At 34.7% G+C, this 22,600-nt stretch overlaps 1 protein-coding gene across 2 annotated transcripts in view; it reads right to left on the reverse strand.

Moving 5' to 3' along the window:
* LOC129276052 (kinesin-like protein KIF1A) overlaps positions 1-19,131 on the reverse strand; it is a 41,046-nt gene extending 21,915 nt beyond the window's left edge. Inside the window, exons 1-6 of one of the 2 annotated variants that reach the window (XM_064109447.1) lie at positions 19,057-19,131; positions 12,494-12,593; positions 11,740-11,984; positions 11,051-11,240; positions 2,498-2,563; positions 1,377-1,412 (exon numbers count right to left, since the gene is read on the reverse strand). In XM_064109447.1, coding sequence (XP_063965517.1) covers positions 1,377-1,412; positions 2,498-2,563; positions 11,051-11,240; positions 11,740-11,984; positions 12,494-12,593; positions 19,057-19,079 — 660 coding nt within the window. In that variant the 5' untranslated portion in view covers positions 19,080-19,131. The remainder of the gene's footprint in view (positions 1-1,376; positions 1,413-2,497; positions 2,564-11,050; positions 11,241-11,739; positions 11,985-12,493; positions 12,594-19,056) is intronic. The other variant, XM_064109448.1, reaches the window with a different exon arrangement.
* Positions 19,132-22,600: the final 3,469 nt, after the last annotated feature.

A 22,600-nucleotide genomic window follows, 5' to 3' on the forward strand; every position in this document is an offset into this window, starting at 1 on the left:
ATAAATTCTGCGCGACTTTATGAACGAGTGGTGCCCTTTCCATGACAAGCTTTATCAGATTTCTAATCATTTTTGTTTCAATCACCTACAGATAAAATCCAATCTTTGTAGATTAAATTAATCATTGTTAGTATATGTATGGAAAATTCAATATTTTTCATGAATTTGATTAGGATTATACAGGATTTCCGGGAGGGGGGATTGAAGTATTTGATTAGTAGCAATCCATAATACATGACAATATCATCATGAAGTGACTATGTGATCAATAATACACCAAAAATAATGAGATGCTCTTTTCCCTCTGAGAACATTACAAAAGGAGTGGGCTATAATGATCTAAAATTAAATCTAATTTTAGGTGTGATAGTTGTAACAAAGCACGATTTCAGAGAAAGAGTAATGCGTTTGTTTTGAGCTATCATTTGGTGTACTAGAATAGGAAAGGGTCATGTAATATAGTGCCGAGAAGAGGAGTGTTGGCAAAGAGACAAAAACCTAGAAAAATATAAGAAAGGAGAATTCTTAAACTTGAAGGTAACCTGCATCAGAAAGAAAGGAAGTTAATTTTTCATGCACTGCTGTAATGCATGATAGTTTCTTGAAAACAAGAATATGGTGTTAAGTGGAAGTATCAGAAATAAGGAAAAAATAGAACTTCAACATATAAAGATACTTTAAATCTGCTTTATCAGCTTTAAGTCTTAAAAGTCTTAAAATCTCAGTTTCATAGAGAGTTTACAGGGACCACCTTATTCATATATTTTTTTCCCGTCAAATTTTGTTGCATTCAGATGCATCAACAAGTTTCCACTGAGATATCATTATATCCCAATTGCCTTCTTTACATTTGAAAGGTTAACCAAATATTGTTAAACATGTATCATATCAATTATAAGACCTCATAATGACACAACAATATCCAGGAAGTGAGCTCCACAATTTGCATCTTTCTTCTAATAATTGGAAATAAAGAATTATACAGTTTAAAAACAATGTACATCTACACTACAGACAGGAAAAAAGAAGTGAACTATCTGAGACAAGTTTTTTTTTAAATATTGAAATATCATTAAATACAAAGAAAATGATTAGGGTTTCATTAGGTTATATAGACAGATTCTGACCCAGTCTTACAAGTCGGGCATGAAGAAAGCTCGAGGTTTTCCCTTGGACTTGCTGTCCATCATGCAGTAGGTGAAGTTATATATTATGATTTTAAATACTACTCTCCAGCATTGCTCTAAGTGAACTACTTTAATATAGTAATGTTAGAATAATGTGCAAAGGATTCCGAGAAGAAATTAAATGGCATGCCGTTCTGAAGAATATATTTTGATGAAATGCAAGATGCAGAGAATTCATTTTGGTCTTACATTTTTTATGTTTCTTGGTTTCCCTGATTGTGATGACTAAAGAAATTACAAACAAAAACAACAACATGAAAACAAACATAAACATTGAAATAATATTTGACATAACCAAAACGGTGCTGGGGGGATAAGTACATTTTCACTCAATTTACCTAGTTTCATTTTTATATTTAACTTGGATTTTTTAATCATCTCTTTTATTAATGATATACAAGAGAAGTGATAATTCACTATAGGCAAGCACACATCACTATGCTTTTCTCCTTAGCAATAAAGATTTTTGAATAAGTGATTCAAGCTCATCGGGGAATTGTATGAATTAATATTATCACATACTCTTCATGATATGAAATCAAACATATTACAGATGAAAGGGAAAACGACACAATCACAAAGACTTCAAAGAACAAAACTGAGAAAAACTTACGTTAAAACAAAACCTTGCCAATTAGCATTAAAACATGAAAACTTCAGCATAGAAAATTTAGCATCAGTTGACTTGAACTCTGTGGTCCCAAGAGATAAAAGTTTGAATACAATTTAAGGCCATCGCACACCTTACGGCCCGACTGGTCTGCAACTGGATGAAGGGAAATGTGACGTCACAGCTCTTGTCAGCTTGAGAGTCGCAGACCAGTCATAGACTAATCGCAAGGAAAATCGTAAGGATTTGACATGTTGAATCCTTACAACTGGATTCCAATATCAATCCAACTTCCAGCCAATCAGACAGCAGAGTCGCGACCCATGCAATTAACACGCATACGCACTAAGCGTCATTTTCTTAGTTGCTATGGCAAAAAAAAAAAAAAAAGCACGTGCCTGAGCTGCAGACCGCATGGTAGTCGGATCACACTCAGTTGTAGACCAGTTTGGTCTTAAGGCATGCAGTGGCCTTTAGACTGCAACAATGAGGTGGATTTAAATATACAGCCAAAAGATTTAAAATGAAATCTTTCGAGATTGAAAATTTAACACTTAGGATTAAGAATAAATCCAATATTCGGCTGGTCCCATTCAGTGCCAGTCTAGATTCATTTTTAATCCTTGAAATTCATAGTGTATTATATTCAATAGACGATCATGACAGTGAATAAATAAGAATCAGTGGGTGATATACTCACAAGTTCTGCTAATGCTGAAATAACTTTTCCCAAGGTGGTCAGAGATTTGTTGATGTTTGCTCCTTCCTGTGTGGGGGAAAATTAAATAAAAAATAACATTATTAATAAAAGAAGTAGTAGTAGTAGTAGTAGAAGTAGTAGTAGTAGTACTAGTACTATTAGGAGTAAAAGTAGTAGTAGTAGTACTAATAGTAGTAGTAGTAGTAGTAGTAGTAGTAGTAGTAGTAGTAGTAGTAGTAGTAGTAGTTCTATTAGGAGTAAAAGTAGTAGTAGTAGTAGTAGTATTAGTAGTAGTAGTAGTAGTAGTAGTAGTAGTAGTAGTAGTAGTAGTAGTAGTAGTAGTAGTAGTAGTAGTAGTAGAAGTAGTACTAGTAGGAGTAGTACTAGCACTACTAGTAGTAGAAGAGTAGTAGTAGTAGTAGTAGTAGTAGTAGTAGTAGTAGTAGTAGTAGTAGTAGTAGTAGTAGTAGTAGTAGTAGTAGTAGTACAACTACACTACTAGTACTACTAGTAGTAGTATAGTAGTAGTAGTAGTAGTACTAGTAGTAGTAGTAGTCGAAGTAGTAGTAGAAGTAGTAGTAGTAGTAGCAGAAGTAGTAGTGTTGCATGTATCATTATTATTATTATCATCATATTTATTTTAATTACCACTGATATCATTATTGTGTAATTAGCATCACCTGTTCCTGGGAGATGAATAGCGAACTAACACTGCGACGTGTACGGCTCTCCTCCCAATATAATCAATTGGGGGGAGTGCGGAGTGTTTCATCAACATTTTCATCCGACAAGTTGTCAGATCTGACATCTTTCTCTGATGTTGATTGGCTGAGAGGTACTGTTACTATGGTAACTGTCGGATAAAATGGGACTTGTCGGATAAAACGTCCGACAAGTCCTTTCATGGAACGCCCCCCTGGTGGACCACTTTCCCTGACTCTTGTATGAATAGTGAAGTGGGTTGTCAAAAGTTAGAACCAAATCTTTAACATGATTAAGTAACATATTAATAATTTATTCCTAAAGAATCAGTCAGTGAACAGTGACATTGCAGTAACTAATATTTTGTTTGGAAATTTAGTACAGTAATTCAAAAATATTCTTTACCAGAGCTTTACACATGCTTTCAGACAATTAGTTAATATTCATAATGATCATTTTCAGTCATGGTAAAACAAAATGCAAAATATGGAACACATTAACATCTTTAATGGTCAAACATGAAATGAAAGTAAAGATATAGGCTCCAAATTCCTATTCATTATTCAATGAATTATAGTATTTTTTATTACTTCTTTTCCCCTCCCTCTCTTGTCTATGTAGCAAGATACCAATACATTATGTTGTTGGAGGACTTCTCTCTTAGATGCCCAAATGTCACATGAATCTGTTGAATGTCAATTTTCTATTTTCAAAATAGGCCTAAAGGATGACATGAGAAGAGAGATTTTCATAAAGAGAAAAAGATATATTTCATCTCTGAAATGTGGTTACCTGACATTTGATTGGCCAAAAATAGAGAGTGCTTTTCTGAAAATCAATATTTATTTGCTTTTCAATGAAACAGCACAATATCAACCCTGAAATTCTTCCATGTTGCCAAAAAATTATGTACTCTATTAATAAATTGTCTCACTATCATGATGCTCTATATTTGTGTAAAAAAAACAAAATTTATAAAGATAGATTAACTTTGTCAAAAAAGAGGGAAAATAGCTTCTGACAATATGACAGGTATATCATGTTGTATGATAAAGCACTACATTGGGAGGGAGGAGTATAAAGTAACATTATGAAGCATTTCAAAACCTATGTGTTACTTCTAAATCTGTATATCAAAGGGTAGTAGCAATATGATTATGAAATTGACTTGGTTTTCTTTTCTTACTCTCCCCTTCTTCCTTTTTTTCTTTTCCCTTTGACTGTTGATTAACAGAGTGGGATATTCCCCTTGCCCCATGGCTATGCAAGTGAAAGATACTGATCTATTTTTTTTTCTCAACAAGATAATGATATTCTTATTCATTTTGTGAAAAATTTGTTTTGCAAATAAAGGAATGCAAATAAACAGTATCTTCTGTTTGCTCTTTATTTAATCCCAAAATTCATAGTTCTAAATCTTAATAGCTGTTTGCTGAAAGTTCACTTTTGAGTGTTCATAATTATATTACCTCACAATCTATACATTGTATCTAAATGTTTTGTGAAGCAAAATGGCAGGCTTTATCAAACCAAAATCAATTGCAATTGTTTTGTAACATGCAAACAAGGTATTAAAACGGGACCACCTCAAGCATTATAAATCCCACCAAATCCTGATGAAATGCAATTAGAAAAGAGGAATAAGTGTTGGCATTTATCACATATTGAGTTATTTCATGCTCAAGTAATTTATGGAAAGGTCACTGCATTCATTTGATTTATATAAATGGGACTGCAATGACAGCATCTAAGGGGCTGCATCACTTCTAAAAATAAAATAGCATCTTTTACTTCTCATCATCCCTCTAGTATTGCCATATAAAATGGATGTCTCGCAAATAAGGAGGAATCCATGCTGCATATAAAGTTTTTCAACTTGATTTTAATAACGAAGAAACGTTTTTAGTTAATTGTGTTCTGCTTGGTGTCATGATGATGCAGGGAATTGATATGATGACCCCCCCCCCCTTGAAAAGGGAAGATTAGTAAAGAAAAAAATAGAAAAATTAGTATATAAAAAAGATGAGAAAGATAAAAAAGATACTTCAGAGGAACTTTCATCATTAGTAAACTATTTTATCATATGTTGAAATGGAGCTGAAATGGTTGAGTTGAATACATGTATATCACAATCTGACCAATTTGCATATAATATATTTTGTTTAAATACAAATGTTTAATTAGATATTAAAGGCATCTAGGCCCGTATTCTGAAGTCAAGTTTAACTTAGACCATGGTATAACTCTGTGCTAAAGTTATGGGAAGCCAAAAGTGTCAACTTTTGTATGTTTCTTATATTTACTGTGCTCTTTCCTGATTCATTGATGGTGAAGACAATCATCTATTAATACTTCCTAGACAATTATGAATGATCTGAGAGCCAAATGAGCTGAAATATGATATCTCTACCATTAGTGATTTATGTAACAATTGGCTTTCCATACTTAAACCACAACTGTAAACCTGAGTTTGACAACTGTAAACCTGAGTTTGAGTTACATGTAAACCCGACTTCAGAATACAGGCCATAGATAACTTTAAAATATCTTCAAAGTGGTCCAAATTTGTCACCAAATTCTAATTTCCTATGTTTGAGCTGGCAATCTACTACACTGTTGAGGTTGAATACGCATTTAGATTATCTTGGCATTTAAGACTGCTGAACAGATATAAATTCACATACATGTACGTACATTAGGCTGATCACCGGCTTTGATTGTGATAGTTACACAATACTTTTGAGAATGAGTCATCCGGATATCACTTCCTATATAAGGACGAAAGACTTTCCTATTGAAAGCTGAATACAGGAAACTTCTTAGCCCTATAACAATATATCCAATATCATTTAAAGGAAGTAATTTCATTGCAAATGAGTTCACGTAAAGACAGACAATGTCAATTGAAAATGTTCATACATGATTGTGATATGATATTGGTGGAGGGAGAAAGCAGGGGAGAATGAGAGCTAAGGATAGCAAAATTGGGCATAATTATGTGAAAGGAACATGTGAAAAAGTTTGGCCAAAAATAATAAGTTATACATGTAATTTGCAAGATCAGATATTAGGGAGGTTAAAACAGCCCCAATACCATTTCATAATTATATGATGCATTTTGATGCTTTTTTATTAATTTTTTACTTCTACGTTTTTTACCTTACATGTATTTATTCATTCATTTTCCTATACAACCTATTTCAGTCTACAAATCAGATCCTGAAAATGATTTGAAATAAAGATAAAAATTGACACCCAAAACAACTCTCCTCATAATTTCTTCATTGTGTTATATTCACATAATAATGTGATAATAATATTATAAACAGCCCTCCCCCTTAGAAAATGTATGGCTGTGCCTATATAAATTTAAGTCCTCCTATACTGTAATGAAAGTGTAAATTCCCCAAACGTATCCTCAGTGATCGCTCATTTTTATAACAGAGGAAGCAAGGCATGCGGTTTATCTCATGGGTTTCCTGCTTGGGTAATTTACAATCCCCATATACTTTCACATTCCTACAACCTATTGAAAAGTTGGTTAACATACAAATGCACCACTGGATTGTTAATCAAGATTGTGTATAAAACAAGTACGAGTATTTTAACCAACTCCGTAAACCAATGAAATTAACCCCAAATAAATTTTTCAAACTCAACACTAAAGTAAGGTTGATTTTTTTTAAAGAAATTATAAATGTTTACTCTAGATAGTATATTAAAAAACACCTTTAAAAAAGCTTTTAAAAATATAAATTTGATAAGACAGGAAAAATTTTATATAAAGAAAGAGCAAAGACAAAAGGAAAGCTCTCATATTTTTAAACTAAGCAAAACAGGCATATTATATATGTAGGTAAATGAAATTTTGATAAAAATTATTCAAATGCATACATTATCAAGAGAAAAACAAAACTTTTCTTTTCAAATACTTCCACTAAATTTCTCAATACTGCAAAAATATTGAGAAATTTAGTGGAAGTATTTGAAAAAACAAAATACTGTTCATATCCTGACATAAGTGAAAAAAACAAAACTATATACATGTATTGGTAAGAATTGTGGTGAGAAATGTATTCTGACAAGGTGTTTACTTGTTGCATCCTTAATCTCTTCATCAAACCAGTGGGATAGAAACTCAAGAGACAGAGGAGAGAGGGGGAACCAAGAGGGCTATATATAATGCTGCATTCACACATTGGCCTGTATTCTGAAGTCAGGTTTAAATTTATAGACCATGGTCTAACTCTGTGATAAACTTATGGGGAGCCAAAAACTAAAAAATTCTGCTGACATTGTATATTTCTTATATTTTACTGTTTTGTTTCCCTTTGCTTTCATAATGAAAAAATTATTTCAGTTATCATTCTGAGACAGTTATAAATGATTTAAGTGTCATAAGAGTTGATAAATTGAACATGTACTAATAGAGATTTGTGCCCCAACTGGCTCTCCATAGTTAATCTACAACTTTAAACCAGGGTTAAATTTAAACCCGAGTTCAGTATACGGGCCTTAGTCTCATATACAAGAATGTACATGTATTCTTTGAAGCACATAACAGCTGTTCTGCTAAATCCAAGGTTATTGTGCTATGTTATGGATTTTCTACAGCTCAAATCATATATTTTTCACCATTACATGGAAATCACATTTTCTGTTACTGGCAGCGATCTCTCAGTTCTTCAATACAACAGGTTTGAGAAGAAAACAGTAGTAGGACACTATTTTTTTTTCAAATGAGCAAATTTTTTCTTGTTTCCTTTTTTTTTTTGGGGGGGGGCAGGGTAGTTCTGTTTAAATCACAAAAATTGCCCAAACTTGAAGGAATGACCCAAATATACTACTTCCTCCCCTCCTCCGCTACTAAATGTGAATGTGGAGTGAGGCTCTTGATACAAGTATCTCCATCCACTGATGCAATCCCGTCGGCATGGCAACTTCATCATTCCACATGACGTGATTTAGCATGATGAAATTCTGTGCTCTCTTTATTTATTTCTCTCTCTCTCTCTCACTGTCTCTCTCCCTCTTTTCCCGTCTCTCCACATCCATATGCCGATCTGTTCCTGCCACCTGCAATGGTTAAGCTAAATTCCTTAATCATATTTGACCTCAGTCTATTTGGGGCCGTTACATTCTGGTACGAAATGTGTTTTTCAATCTGCACAATTGAGAAATTGTAAGTGTTTTAATAAGGGATGATTCCAATCTTTTTATTCACTTATTTGAAGTAAAAAATTAATTGAATGAAAGTTGCACTAAATTAAATTGAAATGAATTGATTTCTCCCCCCCCTCCCACTTCCCTAAATCTCTCATGAATATGGATACTGTCATGGAATTTAGACAATATGAGACTATTTTTGTCCAAATCATCGCCCATTAAAGGACAAGTCCACCCCAAGAAAAAGATTATTTATATAGAAAGAGAAAAATCAAACAAGGATAACACTGAAAATTTCATCAAAATCGGATCTGAAATAAGAAAGTTATGACATTTTCAAGTTTTGCTAAATTTCATAAAACAGTTATATGCACATCCTGGTCAGTATGCAAATGAGGGGACCGATGACATCACCCACTCACTATTTCTTTTGTATTTTATTATATGAAATATAAAATATTTGAATTTTCTCCTCATTGTCATGCGGAAAATTTTTCATTCTTCCCTGAACATATGGAATTCTATTGTTATAACATTTTGTGGTTCAAACAAGATGGTCATAATGTTCAAATCCGTAAAAAACAAAATATTGTATAATTCAAACAATAAAAAACAAAAGAAATAGTGAGTGAGTGACATCATCGACTCCCTTCATTTGCATATCACTGAGTTGAGCATAGAACTGTTTTGTGAAATATAAGCGACACTTTAAAATGTCATAACTTTCTTATTTTCCATCCGATTTTGATGAAGTTTTCAGCATTATTCTTGTTTGATTTTTCTCTATTTATTCAAATAATTTTTTTTTCTGGGATGGACTTGACCTTTAATCATCATCTATCACTTTTCATGATAACCTTTCACATAAGATTTGATTTAACCCTATATTTCACTATAACACATGCTTTCTATAGACTTGAAAATGCATAAAAGCAGGCTTAGCCTCCAACAGGTTAATAATTCATTTCTAAACAAGTGCAGTGTAATGGCTGATATTGCAATCAAAGCACAGACTTAGGTACTACTGCTACACACTAAGCTTGCGTTTTCCTATGCCAAATGAAAAATTGATTTCTCCCTGAAGTGAACTTCAGTGGGTGCCCACAAATATTATATTTCTATTAGCAAGCCAATCTAATTGTAAATCAGTGATCCAATCTGATATAATTGAACAGGGTCAACGCAATACTGAAGGGTTATGTAAAGACAGGTCACTTTTATTTGATTGAATAACAGTGAGACTGTAAAAAAAATAACAGATGGAGGGCTTTTTTTTTAAGTTCCATATATAAAATATCAAAATTATGCAAACTAATACAAATTTTGTGATTTTTATTCTGAGAAAATAAATAAAATTTTGTGATTTTAGTTCTTTTGAGAATGACTCCATGTACATTCAGGTAATTCATCTTCTACAGTAATGTTGAATATGAAGTGATTGAAACAATGTCTCTGTCACCTTCTCTCTATTATCTCTACCTCTCAAGCTAATACACACTCTTCCCCTCCATCTTCCAAGAACCCGCCCCCTACACCCCCTCTCTCCCTCCCCATTAAATGCTAACAAAACAAATGAAATGTACACTGCCAACAGAGTATTTGGTATCTCTTGATTATTTCCTTGCAAATGATTAAATCCCGAACATGGAGTAACCAGGATAAGAGCATTATTTTTTATGTTCTAGTCAACATATGGGAACAATCCAAAGCTAAATCCAATAAACTAAAGGATCTCGTTACCCTGTCTGTAAAAGCACAAACATCCGCATCCCTCCCCCTCTCCCCTCCCTTCCTCCTCCCCTCCATCCATCCCTCCATCCCCCACCCTTTCCCTCTATCTCCCTCCCTCCGTCCCTCGCTCCATCCTCCCCCTTCCCTCGTCTACACCACAGCCCCATACACTGTAGACCTTTACCCTTATCAACGCCAAACATGAGCTGACGTGTGTCTGAGAGGGGATGAGTGTGTCCATGCATAATAAACCTCGGATATCTTTGCATCACCAGTGTTTACCCTGCCCTACCTGTCTGAGGAACACTACGCCATAATAATGGTGTGGGTACACATTGATGTGGAGAGACAAAATCATATCTTATGTGAATAGGAGTGTCTGAGATTAAGTAGCTACAGACTAATAACACTTGCAGGAATGCCATTTAGAATTGATATGAATGTCCAAAAATCACCTAGAATGAGCCACAACAGTATGTACTTTCTATGGCCTGAAAATATTAAAGTTACTTTGAACTGAATTAAGTCTTAGCCTTAAAAGTGACATTCATGCTCCTTCTAATGACTATTGGTTGATAAAACCTTAGATCCTTAAAAAAATGAGTGCTAAAGAGAGTTTAAAAACATGGATAAGGGATGCCATAATTAGGAAAGTCTCCAATTTGCTAATAGACTGAAGGCCCCGTTCATAAATGTCTTGCAACTGTTGTAACTTTGTCATTGTGGCAACTACCATGGTAACCTTGATTTTGATTGGCTGCTGAGCCCTGTTACCATGGTAGTTGCCATAATGGCAAAGTTGCAACAGTTGTAAGTCCTTTATGAAACAGGCCCCACATCACTTTGAAGATTAAAATAAGAAAAGAACCAAGTTGAGAATGAAGGTCTGTACTTTGCATATAGTTACAACAAGAATTGATAAACACACAATGACACAAAACTGTGACCTCTCACCTTTAACCTGACACCTTTAGCTCCTGTTGAGTCTGCTCTTTCACTTCCTGCAAGGTCAACCAGGCTGACCTTGCTAACTTTCTCTGTGCACATGTTAGTCTCTGCATCGTGTCTCTTCTGGGTGAAGACGATGGTGAAGACTGCGTGTGATCTACTGCTTGTCTCATTCATGTTAGTGGAAGCTACGGTTCTGCAAGTTCATGACAAAAAAGAGACATTCATAGTTCACTTTCTAAAATATAAACTTATTCTTTGAAAAATTTCAGACCTTTATCGATATGTTTCTTTATAGCTCTTTCTGGTTTTATCAAAACCAACCTTTCCCCTCTAATGAATAAATATTCATATACGGAAAAGACTGGTTTTCCTCTGTAGAAGCGCATGCAGCATGGCAGTCTTAACCATACATTCAGACACAACTGAATACCATGATATCATATCTCTAAAAGAATTCATAGATACCAAACTTGGATTAAATTTAAAAAGAGAATTATCAACTTTTTCCATCAGACATTTGAATAATATGATTTTGGAGGAAAGGGTATAAAACCTGGAATATTTCTATTAAAGAAAAACGACAAGTACTGCAAAAAGGAAGGTTTCGCATCGCTGAGAATGGTATCACAACATCATCTATGGGTCTGTAAGCTACCTAAAGATAGGATCAGAAGGTTCTGTCCTGTTCTTACCTTGCTTTATTTCCCTCGTCCATCAGATCTGATATATCGCTAAACGAAGTGACGGCTAGTTTGGAGAGGTCCTCTACGTAGGGACCAAGAAGGGGATGCTCCCTGACCCTTAGGTTCTTCTGGTTCTTGGGGTTGAGGAGGTCACGGACCCTCTCACAGTAGATCTCCATGTAACTAACCTCTACTGAGTACTTCAAACTGGAGTCAGAGTTACAGTTGATACGGTCAAACAGCTCTTGGCACAGCTGTGATATAGAGAGAAAAGCGATTAAGTACAAGAAGTCAAATAATACGGGTGAAAATGTTCATAACAATATGGTTGAAATCTAAATTAGAGATGAATAATGAATAAATTTAAACTTACAAATTAATTACAAGATGGGAGTTTAAAATAAGTATAGCAGTAGTAGTAGTAGTAGTAGTAGAAGTAGTAGTAGTAGTAGAAGTAATAGTTTTAGAAACTTGTAGTAATAGTAGTAAAAATAGTGTTATGAATAGATATTGAAGTAGAAAATGCTGTGTAGAACTAGGAGGATCACCAAGTGGGTGTTTCAAAAAGTTATAAAATTATAAATAACTTTACATCAGAAGTGTGACCCTATCTTCTGCTAAATGACCAACTTTAATAGCATATAACTATAAGAACATATTCTCATCATGCCTAAAGTCATTTGTAATGGCTTTATGAAACACCCATGAGGATAAGTAGAAGTAGTACCAGTAGATAATCAGAAGGAATAGTATTCTTACTAACCTGTGGTATAATACCCTGTTGGCTCGGTTCTTGTTTTCCCATCATGGTATAAGACTTGCCTGCTCCGGTCTGACCGTACGCAAATATACATACATTGTACCTGTGTAGTAAATGACAGTAATAATCATTATTGAATATTTAGAAGAGCAAAATCTAAAATGTTCCATACAATAGAAGAGCTCTTTTAAAAAGCATAAAAAGGGAAAGAAAGAAATGAATTTAATACCAACTTGCAAGAAAAGTTTGACTCTAGGATTTTGGGGATGTGTAGAAAGCAAGTACATGATCTTGTACCTACAAATATCTTTTAAAAATCAACTTATATTCAAGAAAGTGTCCCAGGTGCTCGCATCACACCAGGTTTTCATTCCACTGTAAAAAAGATTTATTAACTACCTGTTGCATTTACACACACTGAGCCACTTTTTTCGATTTTTCTGAAAATAGCACAAAATTATAAAGATTATAAACCCCAACTTTTTGACGTACACCATCATTTTCAATAATTTGAGTGATTGATATTTTGATAGCTTTCAATTACTACTTGCAAACTATTTACATGCAGCATCAGGGAATAATTGATGGATTTTGATACATTTAATTACATGTTTGTTGAAAATGGAAACAAAAATGTAAAATGGAAGCAAAAATGAAATATAGGGTGTGATTATTAAGGGTGTCACACAACTTTGTGAATTCAGCAACATTATGAATTTTTAGGAATAACAAACCTTATATTTTTAATAACTGAAGCATTACCATTCTTATGTATAATTCATATCTATCCATTGGGAACAAATTAAACAATTCAGGGTAAGAGGTGAGAGAAACAACAACTTTGATTGAGCACCTATCAACACTTATTCTGAGAGATGTATTTCATTTGTATTACCTCCTCCCCCATCCTGTCTCTCTTTGTCTGTCTGTCTCTTTCTCTCCAAAATACCTTTTTTTCTCAGATCCCATTCTCTTTCTCACTCACACACACACACACTTCATACAGGAGTACCTGTATTTTGCTCTCTCAGTTCCTATATACAGTGGATCTTCAATATCCGCTATCATTTATATTTCACAAAAGGCATGTCGGTATAAACTTAAGAAGAAGAAGGATAATATTACAACTATCAATCATCGACGTCAACCTTCCCAAATAATTAGACGATCTTAACTGGACAATGGATGGCTCAATAATAAATTACACTGCAGATCTGACAATAAAAAAATGGACACTGCATTATGATAATAGGAATAGATAATGTGATCAGAATACTACAGGAGATCCCCTACTATCAATCATACATCCTCACAGAGGTGACAAACCGTTATATTTCAAATTCTAGGGAATTCACTTTTTTATCTATAGGCAAGAATGGCCAGTTATCCACAAAATGGACATAAGATAAATATTGAATTTGAATAAAGTGAATACTTTTTAACCCCGTTTTAGCGATGAACAATGCAAGAGATGAATGTATGTTGACTGGAACATTTTCAAGGTCAAATTTCAAATATAAAAATTAAAAAAAAGAATATGAACTCTACTGAACAAGAAATCAAGAAATAATTATGAATTTTAAAAAGGAGGAAATTCATATTAATACAAAGTAAAATGTACAAGGAATATACATGTACAACTGTAAATCATTAGCAGATTTCCAACAAATGATCTTCATCTCCTGACCATTCATTTATACTGATTCAAGAATGGGAGTTTGAATCATTCACTTATGGGATTATACACAATCAATATGACGGGAAAAATAAAACTAGCAATCTGAAAATGACAAAAAGAGAAAATCTTGATTCACAATAAAGCATTCCTATAAAGAAATATTCAATGAAAATATAAAGTGAATTGGAAAAATTTCTGATTTCAGTGCTAGAAATCAGAGCTTTAAGAGTCGATTGCTATTAGGTGATGAAAAATGTAACAAATTCTCACACTATATAAGGTCACCTAGCTCAATCATGAAGGGAAATAATCGGTAAAAGAAATATTGATCTACGTGTTTCATTTTCCCCAATTTTTTTTCTTCTGAATATTGATTTAACCTTATTGCATCTCGACGCAGTATCGCAACAGTAGCAAGTCCGACCTGCTCCGGTGTACAATGTACGCAATTTCATTTAAAGCTCATTACTAATGTACCATGTCTCTACAAGAGAGCCATAGGAGCAGAGCCAATAAATCAAATATCATGTTGTTGTCATTGGAGTTGGAGACAGTACAGTCCGTGGCTGGCGCAGCGGCCAGGCAGAGCTGCATTTATTGGGTGACTCATCCCAAGTGTGATTGCATTGCGCATGAGCAGTAGGCTGGTTCCTCCTGGGGAGGAAGATGGCATCTCTGAAATATCTCATTCCAGTACCTCTCTCCCTCTCTCTCTTCATCTGTGGATGTTGAACTGTACATTTCCATTTCTTTCTCACCTTCTCTGTCTCTATCGGTTTTTTCCCATCTTTCTCTTCTTCTATTTCTCTCTGAATTACACACCCACTCATATCTATATCTTTATTTATTTCTGTATTTAATGTCTATCCGTCTCTCTCCGACCTCCTCCTCATTCTCTTTCATATCTCTCTTTCTTTAATTTTCTATCTTTCTTCCTGTCTTCGTCTGTCTTTCTCTATCTCTTACTTGCATTCTCTTTCTCTCTCTCTCTATCTATCTATCTATCTATCTATCTATCTATCTATCTATCTATCTATCTATCTCTATCTCTTTCTGAGAGAATGTGTGATGATGTTTAGAACTGGCAATCACCAATGACATAAATAATCTGGCCAATGGCCAATCAAAATTACATCTAGGGAAAAAAATCGCAATATGATAGGGGAGGTATTTTTTATTAAAAACTAACCTGCCGCCTCTCTCTACATGCATATAAATACCACAGGCAGAGTTTATAAAGAAACCAATAATAACAATAATAATGGTCAGTTTTTTTATAGCGCATAACACAAAACAATTATGTCTCTTTGCGCTTCAGAAAATAAAGGAGAGGAAGAGATGTGTTGGTGAGTTCACTTTAATTCATCTCTAATGGAAAGCTTTTGTCCAAATCTTCAAATATGATTACATGTACACTGTATATTACTACATGATTATGTTTCTTATCAAAAATAATAAACTTCACAGAAGCTTGCATAAATAGGTAAACAACCAAAGCGGAATATCTTAATGGTTGAATGTTCATTAACCCCAGTACTTTCATCAGATACTTTATTTTGAGTCATACCCACTTAGTGAATCATTGACAGTTTTCTGAGGTAGCCTTCATGCTCCGCTACAGCCTACTGCATGCATCTTTCAATACATCCTTCCATCTCTTCCGGTCTATCGTCGGTGGTCTGCCTCATTTTTCATCTCCCCCTCCCTCTCCATCATCAATCAGTCTTTCCAGTCCTATAATTCCCTTTTTAATTCTATGTTTATGATTATGTCCCATGTTTTTGTGTCGTACCTTAAGTGATGATTTATCAGAAAATGGGTGTTAGAAATCTACTTATTTTTGTTATTGTCTCTTCACTCCAGCCTACTGCTCACTTTCAATTGCACATTCCATCTCTTCCGACCCGTTTTTGGTAGTATTACTCATTGTTCATCCTCATCCTCTTCTCTATCCTCCAACCATACCCTCCCATTCTATCCCTCCATCATTCTATCTCAATAATAAACCCTCTCCACCTCAGTGTCTGTCTTTACTCCTGTTTGTTTTTCCTCTGCTCTAATTTCTGTACTTCTCCTGTATTAATTAATTGTGTTGCTTTTTTACTGTCACTGTCACTGGTGTACATTTGATGAGCAACAATCCTCTTGGGTTTATTTTTTGTGAGGGTGGGGGGAGATCTACTGTTTCCCCCCCCCCCCTCAAATAATAGTGTGATGCCATGTTTCTACATTTTGTATACATCTCCTTTTCTCTCCTCTCCCTCCATCACCCCCCCCCCCATTTTTCCCTGTCTCTCTTTTGTTTGCCATCTCTCCTTCCCATCATAAATCAGGTCATCAGGTAGACATGGGAACCGAAGCCTAATGGTATAATGGCCCTTTCATCTCATACATAAATAATGCATACTCAAGATCCTTTCTCAAGTGTTAGGCCGTTGATAAGGTCCAGGAATTATTAAATGACTTACTGTTCAAGCTAAAGAGCAGAATAAATAACTTGTTTTTCATCTGTTGAATGGCTCGATAAAATACATCTGAATAAATCTTTAATACTCATTTTCATGAGAATTATATTTATTACATTCGGATCATATGTTTTTCCGGTCTTTCACCCTTTTTACACAGGATTTTCTTAGCCCCGGACTATCGCTAACCCCGTACTATCCTTAACCCTATACTATTTTTTTTCCTTTTCACACATGCCAAATTGTTATTGCTAACTCCCGATAAGGAATGCTTGCTTTTCACACACGAAACTCGCTAACCCCGGAATAGTGGTAGCTCATGAATATTCACGAGTGCACTGAGGGGTCATTCGGGTCATATTCAAAATCGCGCGCGCTTTAAATACATTTGTCGATCATTCGTAGTACAAGTACTTCACTCGGAATTGTTTACCGGCTATACGATAGACCTAGTTACGTTATTTGCTTGATTCTCATCGCCGTGTTCGCTGTTCATGAATATTCATTATGCTTACCTCTGATTGGACAAAAGGGCACTCTGTTGCGGGGCATGAATGGGAGCGCTTAGCCCACTTTTGTTATACACTAGCGATCTTAACCCCGTACTGTCGCTCTTAGCACCGCAATTGCTGGGATAACCCTGCTTTTTTGCAGGGCCAAATACATTGTAATCCTGTACTAAAGGTGGAGTTAGCCCACTTTGCAAAAATGCTGTGTAAAAAGAAAGTGGGCTAAGCTTAACCCCGTACTATAGGTGGGGCTAAATGGCAATTTAGCCCCACCTATAGTCAGGGTTAAGGAAATTTTGGAGTGTGTAAAAAGGGTATTTGTGTATTTCCTTTTATAATTCACATATTTTAATTTAAAAAATAGGTTAGTGCAAAAACATCAGCTATTGTTTAAAAATACTATCACTCTGTTCAGCTTCTGGTTTTTGTGGCATTTGTTTCAATTTTCTTCTTACAATTGAGGTTGCTTTGCTCACCCTCAAAAGTGGTATTTATCCAAGCATCAATGCCAATTCTTAGGGCACGCTCAAATACTGGTTGAAAGTTATGTCATACATTGGCATACTGGTAACTTTGCCTAGGTCAAAACTTTGAGGGCAACAGAAATGAATAAATTCAACTAAGAAGAGGTATACAAACAATGTATGACATGTAACGACACATTTTGAAAAAAAAAACTGGGGCAGTGTTTCACAAAGACCCATTATGTGACTAAAAACTGCACTTAAATTCAGTAAGATGCAGTATATAAAGCATCACCACATTGGTTAGGTCATGCCAAGAGAACACACACTTCTAATTGCCATCAATTAGGTTAGATTTATATGTGAATGTATTAAGAAAGTCACATGAAACACCTCCCTGGTTAAAAAAAAGTTGGTTCAACTCAAGCAAAATTTGCTTTGGGGAGGTCAATATAGCTTGTACATTTATGTATATAATTTTCATCTACAGTAGATCTTAACTGGGAACATTTTGCAAATGAGAGGTACACATTAAAACAACCCTTTGAAGAATATTTGGAGAAAACTGAGGATGATTTGTTGCTTTTGTGATATTTGAAAGGGGAATTTCCATGAGAAGAAAATTACAAAATCAGGTGGCTGTCAAAATCCATTAATAAACATTTTCTATATTAAAGACAAAAGGGGAAGAGTTCAACTATAAATTTAGATAACCCAATGGAGCATATATATACCCATCAATCATAATACTGGTTGTTACTTCCAGCCATTACAACTCATCATTATTATGTGGGCAAAGCAATTTTTTTAATATACACCAGGCGGCCGTTTCATAAAGCTGTTCGTAAGTTAAGAGCGACTTTAAGAACGACTGGTAAACCTTTCTTACGCACGTAACCATCGCCAATGAATATACCATTTACCACAAGAAAGGATCACCAGTCGTTCTTAAAGTTGCTCTTAACTTACAAACAGCTTTATGAAACACCCACCTGGCATTTTTTTTGGGGGAGGCTAGATGTTCTATACACAACATACTATGAATCTGTAACATTGGATAATCTTTAACATTGCAGTGAATGGGGAATTTTGGGGCTCTTTTTTATTTTCAAGTGCTCTTTTGAGCATTTCAGGGGCAAAATGGCCCTGAGCCCCCATTATTTTTTCTCCTGCCACACTGTTGGTAATAGGGGAGTTTCAAGGGCAGCAGGGCCCTTGAGTTTGATAATGCAAGCACAGGTTACGTCTTAATGATATAAATCAAATCACTTCAATGAATCAATGATTCAATATATATATCAATAAGGGTAAAATATTCTTACACTGGTTAAACACTTTGATTTGATAAAGTTGGTCCAAAGATTGGAATAAACCCATTGACTATTGAATTCTCGGAATCCCATAGAGTTTGTACAGGGATCATAGGCAATGGGTTAAAGATTGCACTTACCCTTCAAATGCATGTTGAAGCATTTCTTGGCCAAGGTCTTCATAAACTCTCCTCTGGGATGCATATCTAGGGTCTTCAGGCTATAAAAAATAAGAGAGAAAGAGAGAGATACGGGGAATAAACAATCAGATCTTAGATACATCACAGGCTTAACTCCAGACTAAACAAGTATTTTAAATGTTGAATGTGAGACCTATAGCATTCTATAGAAGTGCAATTCTACAGAATGTGAGACATTGTAGGTCTCACATTTCGTATTCAATATTTATGAGAAAATAATAAAATGCACCAAAGCAAATGAGATTTTTGTTATAATGATCAAGTTCTAATATCATAACAAAACAAATAACGAAATCTAACAGACTATTTACAAGAGGATTTGAATTATTTGTATTTTTATAAATGGGTTAGCAGCTGGAGATCCATGATAATGTGGTCTTAGTTTGTAACAAAATATATATAATAACACCCACTTTGTTCAAAACAGGGTAGCATTCTAACAATTATCAATGTTCGAAAAAAATAATCATCTTTCAAAATGCAAATTGAAATGGAAGTGAATAGGGTTCATTTCATGACATAAACTTCAAAAGTGAGTTTGCTACTACAAATCATTTGAATAGAAAAACCATGTTGCTCTCTTACACTTTGGAACTTATGCTATAGTCTTAAATACATGTATCTTTACGATTGCCTAACAAACAATTTTCATACATAGCAATTATAGGTCTAAAATTGTCCGTATGGTGTTCGTAAAGGTATTTGTGACCGTAGAATTACAAGTATGTATCAACCTCCTCCAATCTAAATGCTGAGCACCTAGCCAGTCACATTTCAATTTATAGCCTTTGGGGCAATTCCATAAAATATGTACGTCAAACCCCCTATATTTGGGACCTTCATGAAATTTTCTGTCTCTGATTTTTGGTTCTTTTGACAGTCTGTAATGCTGTCAAATGACCATGTCTTGGCCAGTTTATTAAGTGATGTAAGACTTTAGAAAAATGGTGGTCGGATGTACAAAAGGTTGATCATTTTATGGAATTGCCCTTTGGTAAAACTAGGCCTAGGATTGAACCTATGACATCATACTGGTGAAGCAGGCAATGGAACGCTGAAATGTAATGTCCGAAAGTAATCTTGCATGAATTTAAATGTACAATCAGCTTCACATACACCCTTGTTCTTATCATAATACATGTACTACACTCCTTATTTTACTTTTAAATGAACTACATGTACTGTACATTACTAGTTTCCTTTCAAGATCTGACATTGTCCCATTGTTTACATCTAATCTATATTCCCTCTCTATCGCTCTCTCTCTCGCTCTCCACCTCACTCTCTTATTTTCATCTCTTCTCTCTTTCCTTTCTCTTTATTTTCAGTTGTATCTTCATCCAAAACTCTCCAAAAAGTGCTTTCACATCTACTCAAGATGTATTCAAGAAAGCATTTGAAAGAGAACATTGAGATAACAGCAAGTGATAACCCGACTGTTAAATTCTGATTAATTTTCAGTTGTATAGATCAAATAATGGAATTGTCATCACAGAATGGATGGAAGAATCATCTGTAAATAAAATGGAAGACTATAGTGCATTGGCTTTTAAAACGAGTATAAAATTAATAAGGGAAAAGAAGGAGAAGGAAAATCAAAATACATGTAAGATAAAAGGAAAGGAAGAGAGGCAAAAAAGAAGACCATGAAGAGAAGGAAGAGCAATCTAGAAGAAAAAGAGAAGAAGATGATGGGAGAATAAGGTGTAGAAGAAAAAGAAGAAGAAGATGAAGAAGAAGAAGGGGAAGAAGAAGGGGAAGAAGAAAAGGAGGAGAAGAAGAAGAAGATGATGAAGGAGAAGATGAAGAAGAAGAAGGGGAAGAAGAGGAAGAAAAAAAAGAAGAAGAGGAAGAAAAAAAAGGAGAAGAGGAAGAAAAAAGAGAAGAAGAATAATATAAAGAAGGGGACGAAGAAGAGGAAGAACAAAAGAAGGAGAAGAAGAAGAAAAAGAAGAAGGAGAAGAAGAAGAAGAAAAAGGGGACGAAGAAGAGGAAGGAAAAAAAGAAGAAGAAGAAGAAAAAAAAAAGAAGGAGAAGAAAAGGGAAGGAAAAAAAAAGAAGGAGTAGTAGAAAAAGAAGATTACTACATAGAATCTGAAAAATGGGTAGACCATGCATATCTTGAAAAAATACTGAAATCCACCATCAAGAGAGAGGCTAATCAATGCAAATAAAAAAGCAATATGGCTGAAAACAATCCACTTCCTGCAAAAAATACAATATTAATACTACCTACCCACCTGTGCATATTTTGTGAAAGGTAGATGGATCAATTACATTCATTGCCCAAGTACTGGGGGATGTTACACAAAGACGTAAGTGTGAGTAAAAACCGCACTTAAATTCCCAGTTGCGTGCGGTATATAACGCATCATCGAGTTAGTCAGATCATACCCCGAGGAAGCACACTACTGCATATTCATCAATGATCTTACACACTAGATCTATACCGCCTATGCATTGGCGTTTAAAGATGACTCTACGTCACATTTAACTGTTTGTGAAACCACCCTCTTATATGATTTATTCATCTCTCTGGTTCACCTTTATACTAGAACGCTTCCTGATCTAAAGCCTCTCATCTAATTTGATACACGATTCCTTAGGGGTTAGTACCTGGATTGGCTTGGCTCATGTTTAACCCTTCTGTTGCTGCACAGTTTTGCTAGCTCCTACACTCGTTTCCATAGAGTCAAACTTGACAAAGAATGGCGCTGGGTCAATTAAATTCATCATTTGTTCAGCACTAAAACAAAGAAATTATCTATGTCTGGAGGCCTGGAGCAATATGCAACTATTTAGTGTGCTAAACATTGAATAGAGCATTATATAAATCTTGCATATTGCTTAATTTCTTTATAGTTTATCAAAATTTCAATAACCAATTTCCACAATATATTCCCACATGCACGTAAGTTTTGTACACAGGCAACCTGATTACACTTTTCACGGGTTAAAAACAAAAATCAGTATGGATTTGTTGCTGCCTCATATATCTTCCAGGTCGGGAACGGGGGAAGCAAAAGCTTTTATCATCAATCAAATAAAGCTAAATATTGAAGTTAAAAAACTAGCTGCTAACGGCACTTTAAATATTCCTCCGCATAATAGCACATAAGCCCCATTCTTCCCTATGACCTTTTTTTTTCATTTCTTTAAGTAGCAAGAGCCATTTTCAAAACTTGGGCAAGTACTTGAACATCACAGGAATACAAAAGTATACTACAGTAATTTGCAGATGAAACTGTTGATACAAACTTGGCATAAAAATTAAATATGATCCTATCTTATTTTGAAATCTGACAAGCAAAATAAAAAGGTCTCCACTCCCGAATGATAATGGTTTACAGCAAGGAAATTCCATAATATATATACGTCCGACCCCATCACAAAATTTTCTGTCTCTGATATCTGGTTCTTTTTACAGTCTGCAATGCTCTCAAATGATCTTGACAGTTTTTGAAGTGAAGTTAAACTTGAGAAA

This window comes from Lytechinus pictus, chromosome 14 (assembly GCF_037042905.1).
Source record: "Lytechinus pictus isolate F3 Inbred chromosome 14, Lp3.0, whole genome shotgun sequence".
In the NCBI taxonomy this organism is placed as follows: domain Eukaryota; kingdom Metazoa; phylum Echinodermata; class Echinoidea; order Temnopleuroida; family Toxopneustidae; genus Lytechinus; species Lytechinus pictus.